The sequence below is a fragment of the Aquarana catesbeiana genome, linkage group LG02 (assembly GCF_042186555.1).
Source record: "Aquarana catesbeiana isolate 2022-GZ linkage group LG02, ASM4218655v1, whole genome shotgun sequence".
Taxonomy (NCBI): domain Eukaryota; kingdom Metazoa; phylum Chordata; class Amphibia; order Anura; family Ranidae; genus Aquarana; species Aquarana catesbeiana.
In genome coordinates, this window is record NC_133325.1 from 188,273,903 (window position 1) to 188,296,462 (window position 22,560).

At 41.9% G+C, this 22,560-nt stretch overlaps 1 protein-coding gene across 1 annotated transcript in view; it reads right to left on the reverse strand.

The window, feature by feature from the left end:
* Nucleotides 1–3,859: 3,859 nt before the first annotated feature.
* The window catches only part of WNT10B (Wnt family member 10B), an 86,718-nt gene continuing 68,017 nt past the window's right edge, over nt 3,860–22,560 (reverse strand). The window contains exons 4-5 of the mRNA XM_073614055.1: nt 19,252–19,628; nt 3,860–4,894 (exon numbers count right to left, since the gene is read on the reverse strand). Of these exons, the coding sequence (XP_073470156.1) occupies nt 4,436–4,894; nt 19,252–19,628 (836 nt within the window). The 3' untranslated portion in view covers nt 3,860–4,435. The remainder of the gene's footprint in view (nt 4,895–19,251; nt 19,629–22,560) is intronic.

The following is a 22,560-nucleotide window of genomic DNA, read 5'->3' on the forward strand; positions in this document are numbered from 1 at the left end:
GCTTTGTGACATGAAACTGTTTTCCACAACCTCACCTTAGTAGCAGAGTTTGGCTGTTCCTCACCCAGTTTTAAGCCTCCTACACGTCTGTTTCTGTTTCAGTTAAATACTGTTTTTCAACCTACACATGAAATTGATGATCCTTAGCACCTTCTTGGTATAATTGGTTAATCATATACCTGACTCTAATCCTACAAAATCCCTGACTTTGTGCAAGCGTTAAAAGTCTGGAAGTGTAAGAATTGATGCTGGTTTTTAAAGGGTAGTCACATCAAATATTGATTTGATTAGGATTTTTGTTCTGTTCGTTCACTGTGCATTTTGTAAATTAATAAAAAGAAACAATTAAAAAATATATTTTTGAAAGCATTCTTACTTTACAGCATGTCTTCACACCTGTCTAAAACTTGCGCACAATACTGCATATATACATTTTTGGCAATAAGGCAATAAAGTGCACATGATCTGGCCTAAAAAGTGCCTAAAACAACTGTATTGAAGCACAGGCACCTTCTGGCACAAGTACCTCTATTAAGTTGTCCAGAGCTGTAGTATGAGTGTCTACGAAATATCTAACTGGTGTACAGTTAGCTTTAGTCTTCAGATCAATCCCTATGCCCCTCTGATCCTAGGCTGTATAGACTACAGGGTAGGAAGCCCTGGCCTCTCCTGCCAATGAGCCCCATACCTGCACTAGATGGGACAGATATTCTTTTTTTTTTTTTTAACCTAAGGTCTGTTTTTGTTTAGGTGAGGTTCACTTTAAGTACTGTATATATACAACTTCTAGTTGGGAATAAGTACATGATTTGTCAGGAGTGTTTGACCTGTATACATTAATGACAAGTTTACAAGTTTCTCTGTATAGCATTACTGTCTCTATTATGCATACAGCACTATTTGAAAAGGCAAAGATCTAAATTCAAATTTCATTTATTTAAAGCAACCTATAAGAAATCATTGTTCAAAGTCCACCATTTGAAACAAAAAACACCAGTTATTGGTGATATACAGACAACAAAATATGTCTCTTCACACCTGTTTAATGGTGTGAATTAATCTTCTTGCTTAGCAGAAAAATGTAATGGTTTTCCAGTTAATTTTATTTTAATTTTTGTCTTTAAAAGCTTTTAACCTGATGAATAATATTAATATTTATTTACCTGACTAACAATATATTAATATATATAATACTTTTAGAAAAACACAAGGGGGTTACAGCACAGACAGCATACATTATTGCTCAAGTAAAGCATAATCCAGCAACTTCATGCTTCCTTGACCTTTTAAATAGTGACCTGAACTATGTAGTAGCAATGAAAATCCAGTATGTCTGTCTTTAGGTCCTAAATGGCCTCCCTGTATTCCACACATAAGATATTTAAGAGGTGTAACCACATGTCAAGGCTTACATATTCAAAGCAAACTCTTGCCTAAAAACAGGGATTCTTAGTTCACATATATTTCAATAGATGTTCAAGCTGGCCAACTGCATCAAACTGATCCTTTTCTAGACAGCCCTTACATACACTATATTGTCAACAGTATTGGGACACCTGCCTTTACACACACATGAACTTTAATGGCATCCCAGCCTTAGTCCGTAGGGTTTAGTACTGAGTTGGCCCACCCTTTGCAGCTATAAAAGCTTCAACTCTTCTGGGAAGGCTGTCCACAAGGTTTAGGAGTGTCTATGGGAATGTTTGACCATTCTTCCAGAAGCACATTTATGAGGTCAGGCACCGATGTTGGATGAGAAGGCCTGGCTTGCAGTCTCTGCTCTAATTCATCCCAAAGCTGTTCTATTGGGTTGAGGTCAGGACTTGTCAGTCAAGTTCTTCCACCCCAAACTCGCTCATCCATGTCTTTATGGACCTTGCTTTGAGCACTGGTCCAAATCATTTGGTGGAGGGGGGATTATAGTGGGGGGTTGTTTTTCAAGGGTTGGGCTTGGCCCCTTAGTTCCAGTAAAGGGAACTTTTAAAGCATCAGCATACCAAGACATTTTGGACAATTTCATGCTCCCAACTTTGTGGGAACAGTTTGGGGATGGCCCCTTCCTGTTCCAACATGACTGCGCACCCGTGCACAAAGCAAGGTCCATAAAGACATGGATGAGCGAGTTTGGGGTGGAGGAACTTGACTGGCCTGCACAGAGTCCTGACCACAACCCAATAGAACACCTTTGAGATGAATTAGAGCAGAGACTGCGAGCCAGGCCTTCTTGTCCAACATGAGTGCTTGACCTCACAAATGCACTTCTGGAAGAATGGTCAAACATTCCCATAGACACACTCCTAAACCTTGTGGACAGCCTTCCCAGAAGAGTTGAAACTGTTATGCCCTGTACACACGGTTGGACATTGATCGGACATTCCGACAACAAAATCCATGGATTTTTTCCGACAGATGTTGGCTCAAACTTGTCTTGCATACACACGGTCACACAAAGTTGTTGGAAAATCCGATCGTTCTGAACACGGTGACGTAAAACACGTACGTCGGGACTATAAAGGGGGCAGTAGCCAATAGCTTTCGTCTCTTAATTTATTCTGAGCATGCGTGGCACTTTGTGCGTCAGATTTGTGTACACAAGATCGGAATTTCCGACAATGGATTTTGTTGTCGGAAAATTTTATAGCAAGCTCTCAAACTTTGTGTGTCAGAAATTCCTATGGAAAATGTGTGATGGAGCCCACACACGGTCGGAATTTCCGACAACAAGGTCCTATCTCACATTTTCCATTGGAAAATCCTACCGTGTGTACAAGGCATTATAGCTGCAAAGGGTGGGCTAACTCAATATTGAACCCTACGGACTAAGGCTGGGATGCCATTAAAGTTCAAGTGCGTGTAATGGCAGGCGTCCCAATAACTTTGACAATATAGTGTATATATATTTCAATATTACTTTTTAGTCAAAACCATAAAAAAGAAAATACGTACAAAACCTCTAAAACCACTATTTTATTTCCTTTAATAGTATTTCTCCAGGTAACTTGCTGACTCACTGGGGCTCGTGGTGGTTGTACTGTAGACAATTAGACGGAACTGTGATGTAGTAAGGTATCTACCAAAGTTTCATTGTTACTTCATTAATAAACATCCACTGTAATCAAAATAATGATGTGATGGAAGAGTAAAGAACAGGTGCTTGCTTTAGCTGATTTTTCTGATAATGAAGAGTTATCTGTATTTTGAAAGTGTTATATTGAATTTTGACCTGTCAGCCTGGTTTAAAAAAGGTTCTGTCTAAGAACAGAAATCACAATCCCTCTGAAATTACCTTTATTAGCCTACATATTCTCTTCTGTGCTCTTGTCTGCTGCTTTTTTCGTTGTTACAAAGTCCCTGTCCTGACTATGAAAGCCTGATTGTCTAGTGAGGATGCCTTGGTCAGGGGCATGGCAGGTAGATGCCCTTAGCTAAGATAAGTAAGTTTTGTCCTAAAATCAAGAAAATCAAAGCCTTAGTAACAAAATAAACAAAAATACCTTTGTAAAATGATTTCACATATATCAAAATTATCTTCTAATTAGTGTAACTAAACTGTGTTTGTGCACATGGTTGTACATGGAGGATTAAATAAAATAATTTGTATAACTTGGATGCCATGCAGCCTAGCAGATGGTAAAGGACTGCTCATGCAGTTATCCACAGCTTTGTAGTAATACAGTATATTGAATTACACTGTATGGTAGACCTCTGCTTGATGAAGTCAATAATGGTTCAGTATTCCCAATGAACAAATACATTATCCCTAGCAGAAGTGGGGTAACTGCTAGGGTAGACACCCTTTTCTTAGCAGAATCAGCATAACTATACTGACTCTCTGAAGGATGAAAATACTACAGGGAAATTCATCTAAAATATGTTTTTATTTATGTATACAAACTCCAATAAATTAGCCTCCTTTTTCTTTTGGACCTGCTGGGCTAAATCTGTCATTAGGTCAGTAGGTATTAGAAAACAGGGGTACTGGAGTTAAACAGAGTACCTGTACACCAAGGTTAGAATTATTTCCACATGTACAAATTCCAAATGTTTTTAAAAAGGAAAGTTCAGTAAGAAAAATCCCATCCTTTCACAGGAAATATACTCATCATACGAATATGTACTGTAATTCCATAAAGTCATGAGATGCCACAGTATCCCATCCAAGGGTTATAATCCCTTCTCTTTAGCTACTATATAAATAAGCAGGGATATGTGTTCTTTGTTCAGCAGATCAACAGAGTCCAGTAATGTTGGTAACAGAATTTGATATAGGCATTGTTTTGGTGGTCTTCTTGTTTCAGGACTAAGTATTCCAATAGCGTAAGTTCTTGGCTACTTTTGGACAGATGTGGATCCTACCAAGTAATATATATATTTTCAGTGCTAAGAAAGAATAAATTAATTGCTAACAAACAAAATGAGATATTTTTAAGTTTCTTCACTTGCACACATTGACCCACTGTGTGATGCGGCACTCCTCACACATAACATAGCAGCACCAGTGAAAGCGGCAGTTACAACGTTCCCGACGGGTCTGCATGAGGATATTATGTCCTCGCCCACAGCAAAGGCTGGCACAGCTGTCCATTTGGTGGCTTGTCTTGTTGCATACCCGCCCTTGAGTGCCTGGGGAGTCTACAAGAGGATCCCTTTCACAAAAGTCTGGAGATTTCTCAAAGTAGACAAGCTCACGAGCCAATCTCTTCTTGTTGAGACGTGGATGGAAGGCTCCACTGTTCTTATTACGGGAGTTCACAAACACAGCACGCTGTAGCTTTTCCCGTAGAAGCGTGCTAACTGCTCGAAAATCAGGAGTCACATGCCAACAAGTCTTGAACTGGCAGCTTCCAGATGTCCCATGGCATTTGCATCTGCGCTTCATGTTTTCAGTCACCGCCTGGGCAGAAAGCAAGAGATAGTCAACATTATGTCAGAGCTTATTTAAAACGTATTAAAATAGCTGTTTTAGAATACATGGCATTTTTCAATTAAAATAATAAAAATGTTGGTGTTCTTGATAATTTATGTCTGAGAATATTGAATACTGAACACAACATTACAGCATACAACTATTATGACACACAATTCAAATACATATTCAATAAACACGAGACTCAGAAGAATGGCCAAACTTTACTGGACTGGCCTTGAAGTAGACCCCTGCTTAAAAGTATATTTTTGCTATCTTATAAGAAATATATAGAAAGGTTAATTTAGCCTTAAAGACCTACTTATACATTTCTCTTACAAATTAGCAGTGCACTGCCTGACATGGTACTTCTGTTCATTAGCCTACAGTAGTCTATATGTTTGCACTACGGTGCGGCATAGTGAGAGAGAAGAGGGAAGTCTTGCTAAGCTTATCCTTGACTCTGCTTTGGCACAGCCGAAGGGAATCCTGGAAGAGTTCAGATATTGTGGTGGAGCCCCAACATATTCGAACCCTGATGAGTCAGATAGAGAGGTGGAAATTTGTGCTGGGAGCTATTTTGATTGAGGAGAAAATTGTACTGGGCCAGAATGCCAATTTTGTACTGAAAGGGGTGAATTTGTGCTTAGAGAGGATTTAGTCTTGAACATTGACCTTGTGCTGATGCAGGGGGTTCTGGAGTGAGATTTTTGCTTGTGCTCTATGTGCTACATTCTCCTGACCAATGCACTATGTGTGTTACACCCCCCCCGACCCCTACACTATGTACACTATGGTGTTTATTTACCCTTGTGCACTATAAGTGCACTACAATTGCACTTGGAAGTGCAGTTGCTGTAGATCTGAGGGGGACAGGCAAGGAAAATAAAAAACAGCATTTTTGCTTGCACGTGATTTGATGATAGAACTCCAGCAGAGCTTCCCCTCCTTTCAGATCTTCCCCTCAGAGCTACAGCGACTGCACTTCCAAGTGCACTTGTAGTGCACAGGGGATTTGCCTTTAGTAAATCATCCCCTATGAGTGTTACAGAAGCCCCAGAACCCTGAACTTTATAGAATACACACACCTCTGACTCTTACACTCTGTGCGTTATATTAACCTGACCACTGGATTTGTGTTACATTCTTCTGACCCCTATTCGCTGTGCGTTTAATTCTCTTGACTCTTGCCTTTTACACAAACCCCCACACTCCTTTCATTACATTCTTCTGACCTCTGCACTTTGTACCATAAATACGCCTGACCCTGGCATTCTGTGCATTACACACACACCCCAGACCCTGGCATTCTATGGATTACACACAAACCAGACCCTGGCATTCTGTGGATTACACGCCTTGGAATTCTGCTCTCTGGACTTTACACACATCGTTGGCCTCTGCACTCTGTGCTCTACACACAGCCCTGACCCCTGGACTCTGTGTGTTACATTCTCTTGACCCCTGCACCCTTTGCACTGCACACACCCAACATTTCTACACTCTGTATGTTACGCATACCCTTGACCCATCAACTATGTGTGTTACACACGCCCCGGACCCCTGCACTCTGTGGCTTACACACCCCTGACACTTTGTCTGTTACATTCTCCTGCCCCCTGTACTCTGTGTGTTGCAGATGCCTTTGACCCCTGCACTCTGCATTACACACCCTTCTAACCCCTGACTTTGTGCATTACACACACCCATGACCGCTGCGCTCCAAGCTATATATTCTCCTGACCTCTGCAATATGTGCGCAACATACCCCTGACTTCTGCACACTGTGCACTACATACTCCTGACCCCTGCAAGCATATGTAATAGAATAGTTTCATTCAAAAAATGATTGTGCTGAGGTTTATATGTGTCTGTGTGAATTTTGTTTGTGACATAGTAATTAAGACCTGTTTTGTGGACATAAGGGATATGGCATATGTTTTAGTGCATATAGCATGCTGCAGCATTCCTTTTCTCAGGGTGCCCTGGGTCCTCACAATCCTAGCAGCACCCTAGAAACAGACTATTAGCTGGATGGATGCAGCCAAAAAAATCTATTCCATTGTATGTCTATCTGTGCATAGCTAACTTTGAGTAGGGATTAAAACTTTACACAGCTCTTGATGAGGTTAAGGAGATAGCTGCTCTCATACAGTGAACAGCCTCTTTTTGGTGCATTTAAAGCCCAAAATGTTTTTGTTTTTTTTTTTTGCTGTCTGTGCCCTCTATGGGGTTATTTAATCTTTCCTCCTGTTCCTATGACTGTAGGGCAAGAAATGAGGCAAACAATTGTCACCAGGAGAGGAAGACACAGATAGTAATAAACTGACAGACCTAACCTTTCATTGGTTCACTGAAAAAAAAAGTTTTGCTGCAGTCTGTGTCCCCACTGATGATATTTTCTATCATTTCCTAAACTCAGAGATTGGAACCTCTATCCGGTACTTTCAGACATATGTGTCCCTATTGGTGATCCTGAAAACAAGACAGGAAGTAAAAAGAAACGGCTTGAATGTGAGGAAAAATCCCACCTTTGACAGGTGAGGATGAGGATACTGACAGGTAGGGCAGTACATGGCAGTGGATTTTTGAACATTGTGATTGCCAACTTGGCTCCTATTTATGCTGGCTGACAAATGCGTTTCTCTGCATTATCAACACTAATGGCATTCTTATATAATGTGATGTGACATTTTTCTGTGATGTAACTGGCAACTGTCTACTAAACCACAGTACACTTATTGGTAATAATCCATTGTATATTGTTACTGGCAGTAAGCCACTGTGTATTCTAGCTGGCAATGAGCCACTGTGCATTGTGTTGCCATGAATGAGGCCCTGTGTTCTGTGAATGGCAAAAAACCATTGTTTACTGTTACTGATAGTGAGCCACTGTGACTGCTGATAAACCACTGTGCATTGTGACTGCGTAATAATTGCGATGCAATGTGACTGCAGATATACAACTGTGTATTGGGACTGATGATAAACCACTGTGCGTGCATAGGGACTGCAGATCAATCCTGGAGACTTCTGAAATTGTATTTCCAGAGAATGGCAGGGGAATAGAGGAAGTAGCGGGCCTGGCTAATTACAGGGCACCGCATGGGAGTGGCCAAATTGCACACAAAAGTGCACATTAAAGATGTGCATGAAAAAGAACAAATTCAACATAAATGATGTACCTTTTAAGGTACATCACACAAGGAACATCTAAGTTTGTGATCACAACATATAGGGCTGGGCCTTAAGAGAACAGGTTCCCATTAGGTTATGCCATAATCTAAATTTTGAGTGTAGCCTCGGGCTGTGGCACTTACTGGACCATAGCCACACAGACCGGCTGTCAATGCCCTCACAATGCAGCTTTCTCTCCCCTTCCCCCAGCCTCTAGTGTAGTGTATGGAGTGGCTTCATGGGGAGAGAGGGGAAGAAAGAGGGCACAGGTACTGTGACAGGGCTGTAATTGCAGCCACAACTGCCCAGGCCAGGATACATAGGACACTGTTATTGCCTGCAGGGCAGTATGGGAAAGGAAAGAGTCAACCCAGAAATCTGTAAAAGATTGATGGGAGCTGCTTGAAAGTGTGGAGGATGTACAGTAGTCCCCAGGACACAGCCTGTATTAAGTGGAGAACTGTATGGGACTACAAGTTCCAGGAGGACAGTGCTGCAGCGAGGAGGAAAAGGAAGGAGAAGCCAGAGTTCAGGGCAGTCTTGGGGTGTAGCATGAGGAGTTAGTTTGAGTGCTGCTGAGTTGGAAACATTGCTTGTCCCCAGTATTCGCAGCTGTGTGGGAGTGGGAATGCGCTACCAAATTTGCTTGAAGGCCATTGCCATCAGAGAGTTCCAGCAAGCTGGAGGAGAGGGGTGTCACTGGTTTCATGAGAAATTGGCGCTATAACATCCAGGGTTGCTGCCAAAGCCCCTGATTCTGGAAACTGGACAACAAGAGGGGGCTAACTTGGCGCCTTCCTGTAAGATACAAATTTACCTAAATGCTCCAGCACAGGACTCTGAGCCTGAATATTTAGTATCACACTGGCTAGTGGGAGGGGTATTAGAGAGATTCTAGGACCTTTTCATCTTCTAGGCCAGTATCACCATTAGTTAGTACCTGGAGGAGAGTGGATCCAGCATTACTAGGTCCTTGGTTGTGGCATAGTACATCTTTTCTTTATTTTTTTACTGTTTAATTGCTGTAATTGTTGTTGGGGTTCATGGCTCAAATAAATCCTGCTTCTTCAGCCTTGGTGTGTTAGAGGGTGTGGCATTGCGAAAAGGGTCACTGTCCTCTGGAATCAGGGAAGCCATACATCGGTAGCTCCTTCGGAGGTAAGCGCCACATCAGTCGTAAATTTTAAACAGGCTTACCTATAAAAGGTGTATATTTGGAGCTTTGTATTTTTTTAACTTACTGTATCTGAAATTGACTAGTGCTCTCCACCTACAGTGCCTTGAAAATGTATTTATACCCCTTGAAATTTTCCACATTTTGTCACGTTACAACCAAAAACGTAAATGTATTTTATTGGGATTTTTTGTGATAGACCAACACAAAGTGGCACATAATTGTGAAGTGGAAGGAAAATGATAAATGGTTTTCAACATTTTTTACAAATAAATATGTAAAAAGTGTGGCGTGCATTTGTATTCAGCCCCCCCGAGTCAATACTTTGTAGAACCACCTTTCACTGCAATTACTGCCACAAGTCTTTTTGGGGATGTCTCTACCAGCTTTGCACATCTAGCGAGTGACATTTTTGCTCATTCTTCTTTGCAAAATAGCTCAAGCTCTCTCAGATTGGATGGAGAGCAATTTTCAAGGCTTGCCACAGATTCACAATTGGATTTAGGTCTGGACTTTGACTGGGCCATTCTAACACATGAATATTAGAGGGCCTTGATCTAAACCATTCCATTGTAGCTCTGGCTGTATGTTTAGGGTCGTTGTCCTGCTGGAAGGTGAACCTCAACCCCAGTCTCAAGTCTTTTGCAGACTCTAACAGGTTTTCTTCTAAGATTGCCCTGTATTTGGCTTCATCCATCTTCCCACCAACTCTGACCAGCTTCCCCGTCCCTGCTGAAGAAAAGCATCCCCACAGCATGATGCTGCCACCACTATGTTTCACGGTGGGGATGGTGTGTTCAGGATGATGTGCAGTGCTAGTTTTCTGCCACACACAGCATTTTGCTTTAAGGCCAAAAAGTAACATTTTGTTCTCATCTGACCAGAGCACCTTCTTTCACATGTTTGCTGTGTCCCCCACATGGCTTCTCGCAAACTGCAAATGGGACTTCTTATGGCCTTTTTTTCAACAATGGCTTTCTTCTTGCCATTCTTCCATAAAGCACAGATTTGTGGAGTGCACGGCTAATTGTAGTCCTGTGGGCAGATTCTCCCACCTGAGCTGTGGATCTCTGCAGCTCCTCCAGAGTTACCATGGACGTCTTGGCTGCTTCTATGATGAATGCTCTCCTTGCCCGGCCTGTCAGTTTAGGTGTTGGATCCAGTGTCATCCCCGCCTGCAGCAAGCTCTCAGCTGTTCCATCACCACTGCCTCAATACAGTCTGTATTAGTGCTCTGAGGAAGTTAGCTGTTATTGGCTAACAAAACATGAACATGTGAACATGATGTCCACACGTTCGTGATGACGGAGGGGTTGTAGCACTAATACAGACTGTATTGAGGCAGTGGCGGTGGAACAGCTGAGAGCTTGCTGCAGGCGGGGATGACACTGGATCCAACACCTAGACCAACTTCCCAAGGGGATAATCCGGTGAATTCAGGAGTGGAGCTCGGCTCAGAAAGGATGGCTGGAGGTATGAGGAGACACAGACATGGGTGAGATTATTTTACATTGCTACCATTCAGTTGAACTTGCTGATTAGCTTAGGACTGACAACACCAATTCCCCCTGTGTTCCTCCCTTCCCATACCTACTTGTGATGGATCAGTGAACCTTTAAATGAGTATTACACTTACGAAGTTTTACCCCTGCAGCCTTGCTTACTGTACACTGCAACCTTTACAATTAAGCCACCTGTGCCTCCAACAGACAAATGAGAGCCCCTAATCCTAGGTGCCACAGTTGAATTTGTGTACTAATGACCTAGTACGGCCCATGATATACCCACTTGTTTGTTCAAGCACATCCACATCTCAAACAAATTATAGCTATATATCCTGTTTGGGATGACCACAAACCACTGCTTAATAAGGAAGAAGGACGATAGTATATGCAATATATTGATCAACAATACTTCAATCAACTCCCATCCTTTGAGCTGTGTGTATGTCTGATTGTGTGGATGTGTGTGCAGCTGCAATCCCTCTTTTTAAATAACAACATTGTCTTTTTTAATATTTTGGGAGGTTATACTCAGACCGCTATTTTTGGTATTTTGTCATATTTGATATGGTATGTTTTTTCTAAATAAATTTTAATTAAATTCAACCGTAGTGTTCAGTTACTGCGACCCCTTCGGAAGGCCTTGTCCTTTCTTTTATCCCTGACCTGTCTGGTGTGTTCCTTGGCCTTCATGATGCTGCTTGTTCACTAAGGTTCTCTAACACACCTCTGAGGGGTTCACAGAACAGCTGTATTTATACTGAGATTAAGTTACACACAGGTGGACTATATTTACCAATTAGGTGACTTCTGAAGGCAATTGGCTCCACTAGATTTTAGTTAGGGGTATCAGATTAAAGGGGGCTGAATACAAATACACGCCACACTTTTCACTTTATTTGTAAACATTTTTAAAACCATTTATCATTTTCCTTCCACTTCACAATTATGTGCCACTTTGTGTTGGTCTATCACATAAAATCCCAATATAATACATTTACATTTTTGGTTGTAACATGACAAAATGTGGAAAAATGAACACTTTTTCAAGGCACTGTAACTAATTTGATTGAGTGGCAAACTTCAATCAATTTTAAAAGTGAATTAGATAAAAGCAATTTAAAAAATGTTCTGAAAACAGGAACCCCATTAAGCAATCTTATAGAAAACAAAAAGATTTTCCACAGGGCGTATTTGGGGTATTATTTTCAACTTAATTGGTCTAGTGATTGGGAGAATGGAAAATAAAAATTAAAGTAAGATAGAAAAAAAAACATATTTATGAGCAGCATTGGATTTGACAGAAGTGAGAGGTCACATGAAAAAAGGTGCCAGATTGCTGGCACCTTTTTTCTGGCGGTTGCCAGATTGCTGGAACCATTACTGCCTGTTTACCGACTTCCTGGTTCAGTGAGGCTGAGTGTCATTCAGCCTAGAAGTGGCAGCTATTTGAACAAACAGAATCTCTGCATAGGATAACATCAGTGAGGAGGTGAGTATTGCATTTTTAAACTTTTGTAAGGGCATTTTCACACGGGGGCGTTGCTTTACCATCGTTTTAGTGGCGCTTTTCTGCTGCTAGCGGGACGCTTTTAACCCGCCAAAAAGGGTTAAAAGCGCCCGCAAAGCGCCGCTGGCGTTTCAATGGGCAGGGGCGCTTTAGGAGTGGTATATACACCGCTCTTAAAGCATTGCAAATATACTGCTTGCAGGACTTTTTTTACTGTCCCGCAAGCGCACCGCTCCAGTGTGAAAGCCCGAGGGCTTTCACACGGGAGTGACAGGAGAGGCGTTTTGCAGGCGCTATGTTTAGCGCTATAGCGCCTGTAAAGCGCCTCAGTGTGAAAGTGGCCTAACTGTAATATGACCAATTATCTTTCACAACTCCAGTTTATCATTGTTATGGCTACTTAGGAGCTAGAAGACAGCATGTGTTAAAAGAGCTCAGGCAGTTAACAATACAGCAACAATCAGACCTCAACGGGGCCTCTCACTTTTGACTCTCAGCTCCAGAAGTACTCTTCAAACTGGTAAGAAAAGGCAAATAAAGCGGTAAATAATTTTTTCATAGGCAAACCTGTAGACAAAGGGACTTATTACAAACAGCAGATATTGCTGTGGTATGCACACACCACGGTCCATACCGTTTATAAAACTTGGGACGCAGAGCGTAGCCAACATAGCCACACGAGTTCTATATGTTTATTAGTGACTGATGGAGAGCCAGTCATGTGACATTTTTTACCTTTTCATTAAATTTTTATGCAGAGCACATTTTTAAAGCAAATTGCTGTTCTTTATAAATGAGCGGAGCTTTAACGGCAGAGCTATTTCACAGCTTTTTACCTGAGACCCTATGGGGGAGATTTACTAAAAGTGGTGCACACAGAATCTGAACTCGCACAAGCTCACACCAGGGGCGGACTAACCATTCGGGCACTCGGGCACTGCCCGAGGGCCCCATTCCACTAAGGGGCCCGATCAGAGTTGCCAGCCTCAATAAAACCAGGGACAGTATGTAAAAATCTGTGCTTTTTAAAAATCACAAGATTATAGCTGCCCCGCCTCTCCAGTACCTTGCCGGAAATAGCTGCCGATTTGGCATGCAATTTGACATGTCAAGTCGCATGCCAAATCGGCCCAATGTGAACGTGGGCTTATGGTCAAAGCCTAATTGAACAAGCTGAAGTTAGAAACTGATTGGTTACTATGCACAGCTGCACCAACTAAGTCCAAACATGACTCATTGGGGTTGATTTACTAAAGGCAAATCAACTTTGCACTGAAAGTGCACTTGGAAGTGCAGTCGCTGTAGAACTGAGGGGAAGATCTGAAATGAGGGGAAGCTCTGCTGATTGTATCATCTAATCATGTACAAGCAAAATTAATGATTTTTTATTTTCCTCGCATGCCCCCCTCAGATCTATAGAAACTGCACTTGCACTACAAAGTGGATTTGCCTTTAGTAAATAAACCCCATTGTGTCTATAGGCGCCAGGTGGTGGTCGTTCTGCCAATCCTTTTTTTACATTGACACATTACATAAGTTTATCCAACAGAATCATAAAGCTCCCAACTGTCCCTGATTTCGAAGGACAATCCCTGATTTGGAACAATGTCCCTCTATCCCTATTTGTCCCTCATTTTGGTCTGATCTATATAGTTATATATAAAATGCACTATTAATCTTTGAAAAAGTGTTTCTCAGTGCTAAACCTTTCATCCAAGTTCTAAATTGTTGCATTTGTAAATTTGAAAAGCCAATATACAGGAATAGTAGTGGTAAAAAAAGCCCTTGTACGTTTAAAGTGATTGTAAAGTCATGTTTAAAAAATTAAAATTAATAAATAAATAACAAACATGTTATACTTACCTCCTCTGTGCAGTTGGTTTTGCACAGAGCAGCCTGGATCCTCCTCAGCTCCAGTCCCTCTTAGCTGCTCCTGGCCCCTCCCTCCTGTCTAGTGTTCCCACAGCAAGGAGCTTGCTATTGGGCACCCGGGCCCAGTCACAGCTCCGTGTGTCCATTCAGACACGGAACCCCGATCCGGCCCCTCTCTCTTCGGATTGGCTAACTAACTTTGATTAACAGCCGTGGGAGTCAATGGCGTTGCTGCTGTGTCTCAGCCAATCAGGAGGAGAGTCCCAGCTAAGATACTTGTGGACATCGCTGGAGATGGGGCTCAGGTAAGTAATTAGGGGCTGCTGGGGAGGCTGCTACCCACACACAGAAGGTTTTTTTATCTTAATGCATAGAATGCATTAAGATAAAAAAAAAAACCTTCTGCCTTTACAACTCCTTTAACCACTTCCCGACCAGCCGCCGCAGTTATACTGTGACAGGTTGGCACAGCTGCGCGAGCCGTCTTAGCTGTACGTCGGCTCTTTAAGATTCTGTAGCACTAAGTAGGAACAACAATCTCTCTCCTCCTCTAGTCAGCCACACCCCCCCCCCCAGTTAGAAACACACATAAGGAACACAGTTAACCCCTTGATCGCCCCCTAGTGTTAATCCCTTCCCTGCCAGTGACATTTATACAGTAAACAGTGGCTACTTTTAGCTCTGATCACTGTATAAATGTCACTGGTCCCAAAAAAGTGTCAAAAGTGTCCGATCTGTCTTTACTTTTAAGTAAACCTATAAGCAAATAATGTGGAAGCAAAGGGAATATTTGTAGGTCACCAGTGATGTATAATATTTAAATTTGATAGTATCCAATGATGTTGCAATATGAATTTACATTTCCACACAGGCATAAGCATATTAACCGCTTGCCAACCAGCCGCCGTCATTACACTGCAGGTTGGCTCCCTTGCGTGAATCGCGTAGGTGTACGTCGGCCGCTTTAAGAGCTCTAGGGGGCACGCACACCCGCGGCACAACAACTGAGCCGATGCATGTGGCTGACGGCAGCGATGTCTGCCGGTGACCCATGATCGCTCCTCAGAGAGCCAGACCAGGGATCTGTCAATGTAAACAGACAGATTCCTGTTCTGTCAGGGAAGTAGAGAGAGATCTGCTGTTCATAGTGATCAGGAAAAGCAATCTCTCTCTACTCCCTGTCAATACACTCCCCCCACAGTTAGAAACACCTCACTAGGGAACACTTAACCCCTTGCTCACCACTAGTGTTAACCTGCCAGTGACAATAATCAGTGGCTAATTTTAGCTCTGATCGCTGTATAAATGTCACTGGTCCCAAAAAAGTGTGAAAAGTGTCCGATCTGTCTTCCATAAATTTATCCCCTATTTTGTAGACGTATAACTTTTGCAAACCAATCAATATACGCTTATTACCAAAAATATGTAGAAGAATACATATCGGCCTAAACTGATGAAGAAATTCGTTTTTGAAAATTCTTTGGGGATATTTATTATAGCAAAAAGTAAAAAATATATATATTTTTTTTTTCAAAATTGACACTCTTTTTTTGTTTATAGCGCAAAAAATAAAAACGCAGGAGGTGATCAAATACCACCAAAAGAAAGCTCTCTTTGTGGGGAAAAAAGGACATAAATTTTGTTTGGGTATAACATCACACAATTGTCAGAGCGACGCAGTGCCGTATCGCAAAAAATGGCCTGGTCAGGAAGGGGGCAAATCCTTCTAGGGCTGAAGTGGTTAACTAAGCCTTTTTTTGTTTTGGGCCCTCATTCCCATCTCAAAATGTTGAGAGGTATTGAATCACCCTTATCCTATGGCTCAATAGATTTTAGTGACCACAAAAAAAAAAAAAAATCGAACGCAATGGCACTTTGATCTACTTTGTCATTAATATTTTACTGTTTATTTCCACTTTATACAGGTTTGACATAGGTAAAAATTGTCACCTTAAAGGGGTTGTAAAGTCTCCAGGTTTTTCACCTTAATGCGTTCTACGCATTATGGTGAAAACCTTCTGTGCTGCATCTGCCCCCAGAGTCCTCCTTTTTTCTTACCTGACCCCGTCCGTTCCAGCGATGTGCACAAGCCCAGCGACCCCAGCCGCTGTCTCTGTCCTGATTGGATAGATTGATAGCAGCGGGAGCCATTGTCTTGTGAGCACCTCGCACGGTTGCCCCCCATGGAAAGCGGCTCTCCATGGGGGGCACCCAAAGAAGGGGAGGAGCCATGAGCGCCGTCGGGGCACCCCAGAAGAAGAGGATCGAGGTTGGTCTGTGCAAAACCCTTGCACAGATCAGGTAATTATAACATATTTGTTATTTTTAAAAAAACAACAAACCTTTACAATCACTCCAGTTGTGTCTTCAGCTTCCCACCATTAAAATAATAGCTTGCTCCAAACTTAAGGAGACTCTGTTGCCAGACTATTTACAGCAACAAAAATCTTATCATAAGGTTATGTGTGCATTTAACTTATTTTATGTATGTTTTTACTTGTAAAAACCTGCTTTGTGTAGACATCTAAAAACCCTGAGACTACTGCTGGGAATCACAATCTTGAATGTGATGTCAGCAGACTCCAAGCTGTCACTCAAGTGACATTCTATAGCCGTGGTAGGCAACCTTGGCATTCCAGCTGTTGTGGAACTAAAAGTCCCAAGAGGCTTTGAAAGACACTGACGGCCACAGGCATGACTCACAGAGGCAGATGTGTGATGGGGTTTATAGTTTCACCACAGCTGTAGAGCTGATGTTGCCAGCCCCTGCTTTTTAATATTCTTCTTCACTCCTTCCATGGCAGGCGCAAGTTTATGTGAGACGTAGAGAAGATGCTGGGCCAGCACAGACAGTAATTAGACACTCAAAGAAGAATAGACGGCTATGATGAGCAAAGAGGGGGAGGGAGCTGTATGCAGTGGCATACCAAAGGGGGTGCTGTCTGCATTGGTTACTACCATTTGGGGGGTGTTGCTGCAATGACCGCTAAACACATACACTGTTACACATTTGGTGGATTGATATACAGAGCAAGTTATTCTGACACACAGAAGTAAATGATGTTAAACTGGCAGTAACGCACACAAAACTATATGACGTTAAACTGGCAGTAATGCACAAAACTATATGGTGTTAAACTGGCAGTAACGCACACAGAAGTAAATGGCGTTATACTGGCAGTAACGCAATCAAATAGACGGTGTTCAACCGTCACTACACTGACGCTATCCGAACTGTCCTTACTCTAGCTATACACTAATATCAAGATTACTGACACGGTCTCACTAAACTACACTGAAACTATATGAGCTGTCCCTACTCTACACTAATGTATGTATAAATGACACAGTCTCACTACACTACAATGAAACTATCTGAGCTGTCCCTACTCTAGCTGCACACAATGCAAAGCTGAATGATGGTCCTCCTCACTACACTCACACTATCCCTAGATTGACACTAAACGAATATTCTACATTGACAATTGAAGCAAAATAGCACAGTATAGCACACTAACTAACTAATAGCACTCAACAGAGCCCTGTTCTATCTCTCTCTACACTCTCACACTGAAAATGGCTGCCATTGAAAGAATACTTTTATATTGTGGGGCGAGAATGAGCCATGATTGGATAAAGTCATAATGACAGTGTCCAATCATGATTCTGACAGTGCTCTGTGCCGTGATTGGCTGAAGCTTTCACTGTCATGGGACATGTGGTACTCAGAAGTGGCGGCCCATCCATACGGGGCACAGGGGCGCCGCCCCCCAATCCATGCGCCTGACCCCTGATCTACATGCAGGGTGCCGGACACATGGATTCCAATGGGTTTCTTTTTTTTTAAGTAGCACGTGATTAGAGCCTGAGGCTCTATTTGGCTTAAAACAAGAGTGGGCTTGGGGCGCAGAGCAGCAGGATTGTTTGCCACCCCCCGCCACTGCTACTCAGGTAAGTATACATGTATGCACTCTGCTCCCACTGACCACCAATGAAAGGGGGAGCAAAAACCATACCAATATAATATGAGGCGTACACTGACCAAAACAGACAGGACACAGACACACTGCAATAAAAGGGACACACACTGACCACCATAAAGAGGCCACATGCTGACGACCATAAAGGACTGACCATAATAAAGAGGGCACATGCTGGCCACCATAAAGGGGGCAACACTGACCACCATATACTGGGAACCCACAGACCATCATGAGAGGGTGCACTGACCACAAGGTGCAACACCAACATAGTCCTGACTGTTGCACTCTATATGCTACAAAGTCCTGAGTGCATCACTGTATATTACTAGAATTTAGACCCGTCTTCATCAAAGTATACCACTATTATTTCAGTATTGCGCAGCTAATGTTTGTTTTTTTGTTTTTTTAGCACCATTATTATCAGCATGTTTTGCTGCAGTGTAATAATAGTCTCCTATTTCTTTTCTGCCCATTATTAATATATGTATTTAATTTCACGATTACTGAACATAATTTTGGTGTATGTATGCAAGTGCGCGGATGGGGGGGGGGGTTAAAACATAATACGACCATGGATGTTGGGTAGGCTACGTATGCCACTAGTGCTAAGGAATTGACTCTTCCTGGTGTAGTAAAATGTTTCTAGCAAGCTCAAAGGCACATTGCAAGTCAAATAAAAATCATATATCGAAATTAAACTGCAAATAAGCATTGAAAATAGTTGCTTTCCTTGTGTTCTTACCTTGGAGGTAATGGAGCATGTTACATCCTAAATAGAGGAGTAACAGGTTCCAAACATGAAACTAGCGTTATTTCGTCAGCGACAATTTAATAGCCATAAAAGCAAGCAAAAGGATTTTATATCCTAGATAAACCTTTTTGCAAAATATCTACCATTTTTTTTTTTTGGTCAAAGAGTTACTTGCAGCAACATTATAAAGATACATAAAGTTGTTATGCAAGTTAAAATATCAATTTCACTTTGTTCTAACAAAGCCCAACTTACTATATATTTCAAAATGCTTCTTCTGGCATACGGTAAACTCTTGGAAAATTGTATTTTGTAATATCTGCCTGGAGTTTAGCTTTAAATGCTCATTTGAGTCATACTTTTGATCATTCAGTACCTGCCTCCCCACACGATTGTTATGTATCCTCATTCTTGCTTGAATGTCCCTTGGTGACTCCCTGGAGTCCAGAAAATCTTTGGAGAATTTTTCTCCAAATTCCAGTTCATGCTTGCAGCCACCCCATTCCCATGTGTCCTGAGGACTGGGCTCTGGAGTCTCCCGGAGCAGTGGAGTCAAGTCTCTTGGGAGGCCCTTCACTTTAGATAAAGCTTGGAGCTGCAACTGGTTTAGCTTCAGACGAATTTTCTCTTCAGTTCCCCGGCGTTTCCACTCACATCCACATCCTTGCAACTTGCCTAGACTACAAGCTGTAGCAACTGAATGCATGACACCGGCAGCCAGCAATGAAAAGGCAAAGGCGCTCTCACGAAAACCTGTTGGAGATAAAAACCAAGATTTAAAATCAAATTCAATTAAAGAAAATATTCCTTGGTAAATTGGCTTATTTAATTTTGTAAGATTATCAAAAGAATAAATAGTTGGATTTGTCTATACTAGGACATTGATTGTGTGATATTTTTTATCTAGATTCATCCATGCTAGTTTCTCCATTTGTAGGATTGTCCACCTTCAGACATACCATACCTCAGATAAAGCAAGAGTTTTTACTACATAGTTTTGTTCAGCATAATATTACCATAAACACTCTGAAATTTAAAGTGTATGTAAAGCCAAAATTTGTATTTTGGAAAGAGAGGGGGAGAATTAGAGTACCTGTCAGGTTTTAATTGCTGTCTGTGTCCCCCACAAGGGAAATTCACCTTCCGTATTTGCTCTGTTTGTCCCCAGTACAGAAAGTGATGGGATATCCAACATTTTGTATTGTCACAGGGACAGGGAGTAAGGGGAAAGTTTCCAATTTGGAAATCTGTTCTGGTAACAACTGTCAAAGAGGGAATACTTCCTTGCTTTGGAAGAATGTCCTGTAATTTTCTGCTGTGTTTCTGGGACAGGAAATGTAGGTAAATATCTTCATGTTCTTTTTCATTTTTTGTCTTTATAGATTGTTTTCAGCGTCCTTACACTGGACTTGCAGGATCGCATGTGTATTTAGTTTCTGATTATTAAGTGCAAAGGAAAACACTGGAAATGGGGTTTAAAGATAACACTTTTACTAAAGGTGCTCCAGGAACAGATTAATAACTGCACTTAAAATGAATATTTTAACAACTAAAGCACATACCATGTATTTTATAGGTCTAAGTACTTACACTCTGCAACATGAGGTATGGGGCACTGTTCTGTTGTGTAGAAATAAAGGTTGCAGTTGCAGGTTGCCTCTGTCCATTTTGGGTGCCGCTTGTTTACCCCCTTTCCCATGCATTATGCTTCCTGATTGCTTGTCATATCGCTACCCATAAATCAAGGGGTCTCTAACTATCAGGAGATTTTGCAATGGGCATACAATGGCTTGCAGGGGTGGATGGAGAAGTGTCAGGGAAACACCCTGGACACTCTTTTTATCTTGGGTTCTCCAACATAGCTATATAATTTCACAGAGCACATTTATGGCATACTAGAAAGCGTTAAAGAGATTAGTGCTGCCTGTTTTACTAAAAGCAACACATGCTCCCAAGTATTTCATCCAGGGAGCCAGAACTTGATAGTTTATGAAGTTACTACTTGTACTGGGGAATTTCCCAGGAGAAACAGCTGTAATAGTGAGCTTCAATATTGTTTTATACACTTTACCTTCCTAGCTCCGTCCTCATTGGCCTGGTTTCAGTATGCTTTCAGGCTGCTTATGATGATGGAAAAGTGTGGCACTTCTCCAAAGCTAAAGGGATAAAGTTACCTTTAATGTGGGGAAGTTTGTTCACACGTTTACAGCCACTGTGCTTTCTGATTGACATTTTTGTTTTATTTAAAGGGGTTGTAAACCTTCGTGTTTTTTCACCTTAATGTATCTTATGCATTAAGGTGAAAAAACACCTGGCATTGACCGGCCCTCCTGCTCCCCCCCCCTGTTTTTACTTACCTGAGCCCTGGAACTTGACCCGGTCGGAACGCGCCGCCTCTTTGCCCAGGGTTCTCGGCTCTTTATTGGATAGACTGATAGCAGCGCAGCCATTGGCTCCCGCTGCTGTTAATCAGATCCAATGACATGGGCGCGGGGGGGCGGGGCCGAGTCATACATTCGGCAGCTATGGACGCCGAATGCTGGACTTGGGAGAGCGCCCGCAAGGTAACCCCCTCGGGAGAGTGCTTTTCCTAGGGGGTTATCTGATGTGGGGAGGAGCCAAGAGAGCCACTGGGGGACCCCAGAAGAGGATGTCCGAGGTAAATATGATATGTTTGTTATTTAAAAAAAAACCTTACATTCACTTTAAAGTGTACCCAGACACAAAAATGTGATGTATTGAAGCTAACCAATCCTTGGATGTGATGGCTACCCTCATTTTTTTTTTAGGCTTCTTTTTTTTGGTAACGCACTTCCTGTCTTTGGGAGGCCACACTCACCCCTCCACTGCATCTATAAAGGAGCAATGTAACCAACCTTGGACAGCAGCATTGTCAACCTGTAGAGAGGGTAGTGTAAGGCCAGCCATACACAATTCCAACAATTAATTGGCAGGCTCAATGTACTAAGTTGATTGATCGATCGACTTGGGTACAACCAGCCTGCCAGATTCGCTTCAGATTATCGCAAGCGGCTGCTATAGCCGCGAGTGCTAATCACTGCCTTCTCCCCGCCGGGAGAAGACAATGGCTCTGCAGGAGGGATTTCCCTGTCAACACTGTCTGTGTTGATGGGGGAATCAAGCAAATTTCTTTCCTGCAACCCGTGGTGAGATCTCCCTTCACTTCCTGTCCTATATCCAAACAGGAATGATAGAGGAAATCCCTGCGAATTAAGGGAATTCCCTTTACAAATGGAGAGGGTGAATCTTCTTAATGGGGACAGGAATAAAAACTGACAATTGTTTTAATCCCTCTGCACTCTATCCAAAAGTAAAAATTAAATTTTTGCCTATAGTTATAGTTTAAATATTTGGGGATTTATTTAACGCCCAAAATATCTCAACTCTATTGTGCCAATTATTGTCCACTTATTAAGGAACATCTTAAAAATGGAAGTCATGCTCCAATATTTTATTTTTTTCTGGATTTGAAGTTCTTTTGCTATTAACGATATGCAATTTATTTACTTAACTTTTTTAATTTTAAGTTTAATTAACTTTTTCGAATCATATCAGCGTTCCTAGGCTGACTTCTAGATCTATATCACACGATGTATGTTGATGACACTTTTGTAATGCTTTACTTTAATATTGGATGACTGAGTTCTGCTGTAACCTATTGTAC